Here is an 11,999-nt window from a genome sequence, read left to right as displayed (position 1 = left end):
CTGGGATTGATTTGCACTTGTCGCACCAAAGTATGTTCATCTCTAGGAGAAAGAATGTGTCTCCTTCCTGAGCGGATGACGGCTGCGTGGTCCCATGGTGTTTATACTAGCATACTATTGATTGTACAGATGAATGTGGTACTTTCAGGCGTTTGGAAATTGCTCCCAAGTATGAACCAGACTTGTGGAGGTCTACAATTTTGGGCTGATTTCTTTGGATTTTCCCATGATGTCAAGCAAAGAGGCATTGAGTTTGAAGGTAGGCCTTGAAATACATCCACAGGTACACCTCCAATTGACTCAAAACATGTCAATTAGCCTATCAGAAGCTTCGAAAGCCATGAAATCATTTAATGGAATTTTCCAAGCTGTTTAAAGGCACAGTCAACTTTGTGTATGTAAGCTTCTGACCAACAGGAATTGTGACACAGTGAATTATAAGTGAAATAATCTGTTTGTAAACAATTGTTGGAAAAATGACTTGTGTCATGCACAAAGTAGATGTCCTAACCGACTTGCCAAAACTATAGTTTGTTAACAAGAAATGTGTGGAGTGGTTGACAAACAAGTTTTAATGACTCAAACCTGAGTGTATGTAAACTTCCGACTTCAACTGTATATAGGCCTAATGCCTTGATCACACCTACAGGTTCATTACGGAAAATGGTACGCAGCATCTGGATATGTGTCCAATAAAAGGTCAACATTCACCTTCTGCTACCATTTCTGTCAAGCCCACTACCATACAGTGTGATGCATATATTCGATAAATCCAACTACACAGAACGCACTGCAACGGCCTCTGCAAGGCAATGCTGCAAGCCAAACGCAGCGTTCTTTTGGAAATTAATGGCAAATTAAGCATTCCACTGGAAACGAATATACTTCTGGTGTACCAAAATGCAATGATGCTAACGCATCGATCACACCAACAGCATTTTTGCATTTTGGTACACCAGAAGTACATTCGTTTCCAGTGGAATGCTTAATTTGCCTTGCAGCATTGTGTTGGAGGCAGTTGCAGTGTGTGCTGTGTGGTGCATATGTTGGATTTATCAAACTTATGTGTCAAACTGTATGTGTATAATGCTTTGAACACACCGACAGCATCATTGCACAAAATAGTATGCAGCATCATCTGGATGTGTATGCAACAAAAGTTCAACATTCACCTTCTGCTACCATTCCTGTCAAACCGTCTAGGCATACAGTTTGACACATAGATTACAATTTATGCACCACACCAAACGCACTACAACTGCCTATGCAATGCAATGCTGCAAGGCAAACGCAGCATTTAATTGGAAATGTATGTAATTCTGGTGTACCAGAATGCAATGATGCTGTCGGTGTGATCGAAGTGGAACTTAACAGAAATAGCAGAAGGTGAATGTTGAACTTTTGTTGCACACATATTCAGATGATGCTGCCTACCATTTTGCGCAAAAACATATTTTCTCAGCTTTTTTCTCTGTCTATGTTGAGGAGGTCAGAGACCTGGCAGAGTGGTGCCAGGACAACAACCTCTCCCTCAACATGGGCAAGACAAAGGAGTTGATTGTGGACTACAGGAAATGGAGGGCCAAACACGCCTCATTCACATCGATGGGGCTGTAGTGGAACAGGTCAAGAGCTTGAAGTTCCTCAGCGTCCACATCACTAAGGACCTATCATAGTCCAAACACAGTAGAAGAGGGCACAACAACGCCTCTTCTCCCTCAGGAGTCTGAAAAGATTTGACATGGGCCCTCAGATCCTCAAAAAGTTATATAGCTGCACCACTGAGAGCATCTTGACTGTCTGCATCACCTCTCACTCACACATAACACGTACACACAACTATATGTATATACAGTGCCTTGCGAAAGTATTCGGCCCCCTTGAACTTTGCGACCTTTTGCCACATTTCAGGCTTCAAACATAAAGATATAAAACTGTATTTTTTTGTGAAGAATCAACAACAAGTGGGACACAATCATGAAGTGGAACGACATTTATTGGATATTTCAAACTTTTTTAACAAATCAAAAACTGATAAATTGGGCGTGCAAAATTATTCAGCCCCTTTACTTTCAGTGCAGCAAACTCTCTCCAGAATTTTAGTGAGGATCTCTGAATGATCCAATGTTGACCTAAATGACTAATGATGATAAATACAATCCACCTGTGTGTAATCAAGTCTCCGTATAAATGCACCTGCACTGTGATAGTCTCAGAGGTCCGTTAAAAGCGCAGAGAGCATCATGAAGAACAAGGAACACACCAGGCAGGTCCGAGATACTGTTGTGAAGAAGTTTAAAGCCGGATTTGGATACAAAAAGATTTCCCAAGCTTTAAACATCCCAAGGAGCACTGTGCAAGCGATAATATTGAAATGGAAGGAGTATCAGACCACTGCAAATCTACCAAGACCTGGCCGTCCCTCTAAACTTTCAGCTCATACAAGGAGAAGACTGATCAGAGATGCAGCCAAGAGGCCCATGATCACTCTGGATGAACTGCAGAGATCTACAGCTGAGGTGGGAGACTCTGTCCATAGGACAACAATCAGTCGTATATTGCACAAATCTGGCCTTTATGGAAGAGTGGCAAGAAGAAAGCCATTTCTTAAAGATATCCATAAAAAGTGTAGTTTAAAGTTTGCCACAAGCCACCTGGGAGACACACCAAACATGTGGAAGAAGGTGCTCTGGTCAGATGAAACCAAAATTGAACTTTTTGGCAACAATGCAAAATGTTATGTTTGGTGTAAAAGCAACACAGCTCATCACCCTGAACACACCATCCCCACTGTCAAACATGGTGGTGGCAGCATCATGGTTTGGGCCTGCTTTTCTTCAGCAGGGACAGGGAAGATGGTTAAAATTGATGGGAAGATGGATGGAGCCAAATACAGGACCATTCTGGAAGAAAACCTGATGGAGTCTGCAAAAGACCTGAGACTGGGACGGAGATTTGTCTTCCAACAAGACAATGATCCAAAACATAAAGCAAAATCTACATTGGAATGGTTAAAAAATAAACATATCCAGGTGTTAGAATGGCCAAGTCAAAGTCCAGACCTGAATCCAATTGAGAATCTGTGGAAAGAACTGAAAACTGCTGTTCACAAATGCTCTACATCCAACCTCACTGAGCTTGAGCTGTTTTGGAAGGAGGAATGGGAAAAAACTTCAGTCTCTTGATGTGCAAAACTGATAGAGACATACCCCAAGCGACTTACAGCTGTAATCGCAGCAAAAGGTGGCGCTACAAAGTATTAACTTAAGGGGGCTGAATAATTTTGCACGCCCAATTTTTCCGTTTTTGATTTGTTAAAAAAGTTTGAAATATCCAATAAATGTCGTTCCACTTCATGATTGTGTCCCACTTGTTGTTGATTCTTCACAAAAAAATACAGTTTTATATCTTTATGTTTGAAGCCTGAAATGTGGCAAAAGGTCGCAAAGTTTAAGGGGGCCGAATACTTTCGCAAGGCACTGTATCTACCTCAATTTCCTCATACCCCTGCACATTGACTCGGTACTGGTACCCAATATATATATCCGAGCTTCTGTATCATTGCGTATTTATTCATCTTGTGGTGCTTTTTTTTGTAAGTATTTCACTGTTAGGCTACACTTGTTGTTTTTGAAGCGTGTGACAATTAAATGCTGTTTGATATGTGTGGGCTTGGAGCTATTCAATGTATGGCCACGAGATGGCATGGGAACCTAGCTTAATTGTTATCCAGGTAGAGCTTGTGGAAATGCGTTGTCTCCCATTGAGCTGTAATAACATAGTAATAATGTAATGTATAGCTTACTGCTCACTTTCGACAGCTGAAAGTAAATTAATAATATTTCTAATCTTACAAGTGTACATGAGTGGGCATTTGTGTGGGGTATAAATGTAGTCTAAACTAAATGACCTAGATTGTCATATGAGGGTGGCCGTTGCTGGTTTAGGAACCAGCTAATATGCTTGGGCACGCTTAATAACAATAAGTTACACTGTTTTACAAATGTGCTACATTGTTTCAAAGTATAACGTCAATCAAAGCATTTGCGAGTTACAATTGGACAGTTGCTTTGTTGGTAACTCAGTAGGCGTTTCCAAGTACAGCATTCAGAGAGACGAAAGAAGCTGCTGCGTACAGAAAATGGCTGACAGATTTTCTAGGTTCAACGAAGAACGTGATTTCCAGGTAATGTTAATAAAATATTTAGCAACTAAACACAATATAGTATAAATAATATCAAGAGAATAATTGTGCACCTTAATAACACATTTTGAAACGAATCAGGAATCTGTAATAGGTTCAAAGGAATGCTAGCTAGGCTAGTTAGCAGCAACTTGATAGTCCAGTGTTCGACGAGTTGCATTGCTGTCGAGCTCGTCTTGGCCAGCGAGCAATGGATTGAACCCACAACTACCCATTCTTTAGCACGTGGTTAGTGGATACAAAATAATATTTGTAATTTTGACAAAGTGAGCCGAGTGACCTTGGGGAAATGAGCTAACTACATCGAGCTAGCTAACATTAGTTGGCTGGCTAGCTGTCACATTGTCGGTGCTGACAATGACAACAATGACTATGTACATTTAACAGACGGTCTTATTCAGAGCGATTTCCAGTTAGTGCATTCATCTTAAATTAGCTTGCTAGGTGGGACAAACATCACAGTCATAGTCACATTCCTCATTGTAGCTATTAGCAAAGTCAGAGCTCGTAAGTAGGACACATGGGTTCTACTGTACTGTAGCCACCATCCATGGAACTACATACCCCTTACCTGGCTGTGCAACATTCGGGCGAGTTGAGAATAATATGTGTAATGTTAGCGCTAACTACATGTATCGTTTGCAGCTAGTTAGCAACTGTAGCTAGCTACGCCGCTTGTTGGTGAATCCTGCACCCACAATGTATTCGCTTTTGTTAACTACTAGTAGGGTACATATAAGGTCAGCGGATTCCCTTCTCAGTTGCTCGACATTGCTGGGTATGTGTTTTGCTTCTGTTCTGCTGATGCCAGATTTACCAGTTATGCCAACTAGTTCACGCATTTCTTGGCATGTTACATCTAATGGGCTACAAATTTAACTGTATTGCTGGCAGCACCACAACACTAACTATTAACCTCACCATATGCAATGAATGTATTCAGATGAGTTGGTTTATTGCTTAGCTTGTCTGAAAACCAGGACGGGATGGGGTTGGTGTCCTGTCCAGTTTCTGTCTGTGACTGACGTCACCCTTATAATCTGTTGGTCTTCCAGTGTGTAATTTCGGCCGCCGTTGCTAGTGAATACATAGAGTATTTAGAATAGAACATGTCAGTGATTATGTTGTGGTCTTCAGCAATGTTCCCTAAAATGTTTTAAGCTCTGAGAAAATTTCAGGTCTGCTGAGTGGAAACTTGAACTTTGTGAAAATTCTGTGCAACTTCCCGTATATGTTTACTGTGAACACTGAGGCTGTACCTGCTTTAAGTTACAATTTTAACAGTGGCAATGTAGGCTACTATGGCTATTTGATCATAATGTAGGCCTACCAGAGTGGCCTACCATCAAAACAATGGCAAAAATGCATCCCATAACATTTTAACATGGAAATAGCGGTTCTATCATTCAGCCTACAGTAGCAGCCAATGTCTGGGGTTCATTGTAGGCCTTAATTCCATTAGACTTTTGAAAATAGATATACAAGGCTTGACATTAACCTGTTTATCAACTTGTGCTTCAGACAAGGAGGTGACTGAAAATGTTGTTTGATCCAAGAAACCACTTTACAAAATGCATTATTATTCCCATACATTATTACAGATCATCAGACAAGTTATGCTACCCTCTGCCTATTGGCTACTTAGCTTATTCAAGCCTGTCTCAAAATACAATAGTGCCCCTTTAAGACATAAATAAAGCTCTTTAACTGACTCTGGTTTCAAAGATGTCTAGAAATGTACACAGTTTGTTCTCTTTTAGGAAGCATTCACTCCCCTATTGCTGACTACAAATGACTGGGCTAATAACTCACTAACTAGCAAAGGATATGAACAAAATTTTCACATGTGGCTACATGCAGCTCTAGCTTTGATCTCAAAACAAGCGCATCCAGTCAAGACTGCTAGTGCTGCAAACACAGTCCAGTTCAAAGTAAATGGCACAGATCCATGCTTTTCAAAGGTGGTCTGGTAACATGGCTGAATACAAACAGTGCAGCTATTCCCTCCTGCAGCAAGCTCGCCAGTACAGATTGTTTATTCAACAGCTCAGACACAAGAGGTATGTGGCAGGGTCTGTCAATCACGGACTACAGGAAGAAACCCAGCCCAGTCAGTGGATGTCTTGCTCAATGCAGACTAAATAATTTTTTGCCCGCTCAATACAGTGCCATTGACTGCCTGCAACAAAATGCGGTCTCTCCTTCACTGCAGTTTGTTTTGGGCTGCATGTTGAATTGAAAGTGGCTATTGCATTGATCAACCCATTTGCCCACAGTAAAGGGAAATGTTGATCCCAGTGTTAACAGGGAAAAAGTGCTTTGAGAACAGTGGTCACCTCCACCTTTTGACCCACTCTGAGTCAAGATCACTTTGAGTCAAAATGCAACCTGAGATCTGGACATAAATACCTAAAATTAAACCCTTGCAAAATTAACTGATTAAAAACAGTACTGTAGCAATGAGGCTTGTGCCATAAGCTATAACGACTCGGCATTCCCAATGGGTCTCGACCCCGCCCTGTGCAACTGGGTACTGGACTTCCTGACATTATCACCACATATTGGCTTTGCACGAATTCAATCATCAAGTTTGCCAGTGGTATTGTTCTTGTTGGGTGTCAGGAAAATAACCTCACACTTTAAAAAACTATAGATGATTGTGGATTCATAAACAAAAAATGGAACAGTAGTGAGGGGTAGGCTTTAAGTTCATGATCACATCACAGACAAACTAATTGGTCCACTCACACAGACAGCATCGTGAAGCGCACAGGAGGCTGAATGAGCTTGTCACCACATTTTAAATAATTTGCTTTTTTGGCAATTTTACTGTGCTGATGGTGCCTGCATCACCTGGGGCAAACTACCTCCCTCAGTGGAGGGCCAGAAAGATCATCAAACATCAACCACCCGAGGGTCTGCCATCCAGAAGGCGAGGTCAACATCCAAAGCTCTGAAAAACTTCTATCCAAGGCCATTGTTAAACCTCCACTGACATTGAGTGGCAAAACACTGTGACACTGACTCTACCAGCCACTTTAATCATGGGAATCGAAAATGATGAGTCATCACCCCACTTTTTGCTACAGGGTAGCCCTACATTGTTATCTCATATGCATACGTTGATACTGTAACATCGGAAGGTTGCAAGTTCAAACCCTATGCCACTGGTTTAGCTTATCTCAAGGTACAAATCTGTCGTTCCCTGCTCTGACCAGGCTCATTAACCCACTTTTCCTAGGTATGACAGTAGTTTTTTTGGAATTGTTAGTTAGATTACTTGCCGTCATTGACAGTAGTTTTTTTGGAAAATAAGAATTTGTTCTTAACTGACATCTGCCCATGTGTAGTTAAATATTGATTTGATTGATTGTTGAAAATAAATACATTTTTGCCTCATGCACAAATTCATGTTGTTACTCCTATGAACAGAGAAAGTGAAATATTCCTTGATATTAAAAAAGACCCAAACCGCTAATAACAACAACGCAAGCCCATAGATACATATTCCAACTCATTCATTACTGCTGCAGTACTTGTTGTAGCGCTGAGTGGAAATAGGAAAAACTTCATTTTATGGCTTAAAAGTGTTAAATACAACATGTTGATAGTGCTGAGTAAGAACTTGAACATGAACTCACTCATGAAAACGGCAGCTCTTTGCTGTATTCATTGATAGTTTCTCTCTAGTCATGGTTTTAAACATTTTGAAATCGTATAGTATCAACTTTGCTGTAGCTTTCTTTTATGCCTGCTACGTCTCTTCAGACATGGTCATCTGAGCCATCCGATTGGCCAGCGTTAGGCCTATAGTGCACTTGATTTGCTCTCTGGGCCCGTCGGGAAGGCAGAGTTTGTACTTTGACACATGAAATGGTTCAAAATGGCAACAGTTCACCTACCCGGTGCGCAGGGCAGCTGTATTGTACAGCCCGAGACAACAAAACAAAAATGAATAGGAACACAAGGCTTTATCGTTGGGTTTTTTGCAGAAATGTTTGGCGATCTACTAGAAATGCCTTGGAAATCGCGATCGACCTGTTGGTGACCACTGCTCTAGAAAGTTAAGTTCCATCTCGTGCTTCTCTCTGTGGGCAGATATTTCTGCATGCAGTCCTGGGGGAGCTGCATGCTCTGACTACTGCACACACGCGCAGCTTAGAGGGAACATTGGTCTTCAGTCATGGTTGTCAAAGTAGCTAAGAGTTTGAGAGATTGGGACAAGTTGTGTTGCATTGTGTGCCACTGTCAAAAATGTGCACGTCCTGTGCCAGTTTCTTATATTTTGGCATCCTACCACTGCAATGATCATGTTACATTGCGTCAAATTGGGATAACCTACATACCTTTCAAACTAATTCCCTTGGGTTAAAGCTGCCCAAAGTTCTGGCAAAAGATCTGCTTGCCTTCATGGCTGTGTTGTTTTACTTTACCCTACTTTAGTTGGTGTTGGCACTTGTCTGGGCTTATGCTTGTATTTGTGGGCAGCTGGAGCCGTCTACCCACAAGCAGCTTTGGTTGTCTGCTACTCACACTTGTCCTTGACCATAGGAAACGCTCAAACTCTTGTCAAATGTGTTGCTCTGTCACCACCCTATAGTAAAGTCCACTACTAGGCTATATAAAGTAGGGCCATAGATGTATTCTACCAGTTTATTGTACACTGCATAGTGTTTTCTGTTCATTGAGTTCTCATTGTTAGAGAGCGAATGTTTCCAAAAGAGTCCTGCCACAGTCAGTAATGCTCGCTAGTTGCTAGGTCCCAATGTAATATAACTCTGCAAATATAAGGTGTCCGTGATACAGAAAATGATTAAATGGTGTGCTTTGATATAGCCTACATTGACTTTTTTTTATTGACTGTGTCTGTGATGAATTATGTCTTGCCCTTCAGTCCTCCAATGACTGTCTGTGGCATTACTTCCATCTCAAATACCTGCGGCCTATTTGGTGAATGAATGAATTTAGCTCAAGATGTTTCTTAAATATTCATGCCAACACTTCTCTTTTGCAGGGTGTGAGAGAAGGTAGAGTTTGGGGGGTTGTCGCTGCAGGTTACACTGCGCAATTGAATGTTGAACGTTTCCCATTAACTCGCCTAAATCTCGCTGCTCTGCTCTCACATGCCCTTGCAAGCAAATCTAACCGTCTGCAAAAATGACATATCAGTCATGCCCCTGTCTCATGCTTGTTATGAAAAGCTGTTTGTGTTTCATTCTGATTTTCTTCTTCCGTTCCTGAACCCAGCAGAATTCTGCTCTCCTAATGAGGCTTAGAACACGTTATGCCAACTGCCCTGTTTTATCCCTTTTTGTTCTTTGGGGTGTTTTGATATTTATAAGCCTGTGATCAATTTAGTTTTTATTTAAGCCATGTCTAACTTGACACATTCCCTAAGTGTTTTTAGCAGCCCTTAAGTGAGATATTTTGACAAATGAGACTAGGGGCTTATTTTTCTAAGTGATGGCAGCACCTATTTTTGGACGGGAAGTTTTCTATTTGCTTTTGGGTGCTCTTTAACGCTGCCCTCACCCAAGACCTGATTGAATGATCCAAGCTAAAATACCAGATCAAGAATGTAGAACAAGGAAATTACAGGAGATTTCTATTTCCAAACTGTTGGTTACCTAGTGGTCAGCATGGTTGTCAGCTTCTCTGGGCCAGAAACAGCACTTCAAGAACATTATTTTGTTTTAGTGTGGACAGCCACTGGCCACTCTCATGGTGTCTACAGATCTGTGTCTGTGGCTGGGCATCCTGTGCAGCTGCTGGGGGGTGGGGGGTGGGGTTAGGACTAGGAGAGGCAGCACCAGCACACACGGTCTGTTGTGTGGCCTCAGAGCCCAGTGAAGACTGCTCCAGACCAGCTGTTCCCAGCATGCAGTCTGCCAGCCAGAGGCCCAATCACACACCACGCCTCCTCACACCACGCTACCTCCTGTGAGGAGCAGAAGACAGAGGCGTGAGGTCGGCCCAGCCTCACACAGCCAGAGCCAAACCAGTCTGCTGCCGTGATACTGCTCTGTCTCAAACTGTCGCAGTCAGTGTTCACACTCTGCTGCCTTCATTCCCTCTGGAGCATTCTGTATTTCCACAATCTATTGTCTCTCCAAACACTCTGGGTTTCTAAGAATTTGTGAACTTTCTGCTGTCCTGGGTTCCATCATAGTGGGTTTCTCCTAGCTGTGCCCAGACACCCAGTCTGTTATTTTCTCCCACTACCTCAACACTACAACACTCTCCCTTGATGCAGTTGTTGGCTTGATTTCCCAGAAATAATGAGGGGTTTTAATTGTTCTTTTATGAATGTAGACCACAGAACAAGCTGTCTATCGTACCTCCAATACTCCCCTACCTGATCAGCTCTGTGGTGGTTGGATGATATGTGATACTGGGATTATGGGCTTGAATGGTTCTGGGGAATACAGACCCCGGTGGGAAGTGTGGCACTTACCAATCTGCCTTCTCTGGTCGGAGCTCATTCCTCAGATGCTTCTGAGGCCAGCTTTTCCCCCTTTCGTTAAAGAATATGAGGGGGAATTGGGGAGGTGGCTTGATGAGCAAGGACAATGCGACTGGGCATTCATGTCCCGAGTGACCCATGTTTGTCATGCAAACTCTGCAGCACTTGGGTTTTTGAGTGGAAAATGAAATGTTTCGTGTTTGGTTTACAATGAAGCCGTCTGCACTTTTCAACGGCTTGATGATGTGATCAGGGTGCAAAAACGCCTCATCCAGGATTTGTGTGTCCCAGTGGGGACCTCAGAGCCCATGTATGGCTGCCTTACTGGCTAGGGCAGGCAATATGTTCCAGTGCGTGGAAGATGGGGTCTGCTTGTGAGTGTGGAAGCACAACTGTTCTTCTGAGTCATGTGGCTAAAAAGTTGCTCCATTGGATTGAAACTAAGAGTGAATTTATGATGCTTGTTAACTCTTGTTAGATGATGATGTATGTCTGTTACGCTACTTAGTAGGGCTGGGAATCGACCTCCCGATATGATATTATCACGATACTTAGCCTAGGTGCCGATACAATATGTATTGTGATTCTATATGTATTGCGATTTCAATAATTATATATTTGTTTTATTGGAGTTTTGGTGCAGGTACAGCCAACTAGTGCAAAAATAATATTGCGATATTGAAGATGTATTGTCAAAGTAACATATTTTTATATTATTTATCTCTAGTCCAGGATACCCAGTCGCTCAGTATTCGCCAGGTGTTTCTCTCCTGGTCTACACTAGAGCCTGCTGCCAAGCAACACTGCACTGCACATGGAACACCCAGAGATCCACTGACAGTCGGTCTAACTTCAGCCTGTGTACACAGACATTGTCTCATCCCACCCATCTCATAGAAAGCTCATTGATTCAGACTAAATTGTCATTGGGGCTCAGGCATGTTGCATGTTATAACACTATGCAGAGCATACTGCTCAGTATTCAGAGCAGCCACCTAGTCTCTCTTCTTTCATGTCTCTACCATCAGACTCGGTCTGAGCAACAGACCTCCCCTAATGTGGGGTCATTCGAGGTAAGCATCCATTTCAGTGTAGGCAGTGGTTGCGGAAACCCTCAGTTACAGGTTTAGATGGATGTTTATTTGTTTTTAATGCCACAATATTTGTTTTGCTTTAGTGAGTGGTGAAATTAGACCAGAGACAGAGGGGAGATGAGAGAGGACCAGCAGGCAGCAGTGGAAAGATTGTTGCTGGAGCTGCAGCCGGTCACACATTTAGGCATTCTGATCACTTCAGAAAATCAAGAGTTGTGTGTCCCGAATGGTAAATAAC

At 42.3% G+C, this 11,999-nt stretch overlaps 1 protein-coding gene across 1 annotated transcript in view; it reads left to right on the top strand.

The window, feature by feature from the left end:
* The first annotated feature begins 4,073 nt into the window (after nucleotides 1-4,073).
* Nucleotides 4,074-11,999, top strand: part of gpatch8 (G patch domain containing 8) — a 57,516-nt gene continuing 49,590 nt past the window's right edge. Inside the window, 1 exon segment of the mRNA XM_042307583.1 lies at nucleotides 4,074-4,186. Coding sequence (XP_042163517.1) covers nucleotides 4,142-4,186 — 45 coding nt within the window. The 5' untranslated portion in view covers nucleotides 4,074-4,141.

Source organism: Oncorhynchus tshawytscha, linkage group LG27 (genome assembly GCF_018296145.1).
Source record: "Oncorhynchus tshawytscha isolate Ot180627B linkage group LG27, Otsh_v2.0, whole genome shotgun sequence".
Lineage (NCBI taxonomy): Eukaryota > Metazoa > Chordata > Actinopteri > Salmoniformes > Salmonidae > Oncorhynchus > Oncorhynchus tshawytscha.
This window is presented reverse-complemented; position numbering and strand designations above follow the sequence as displayed.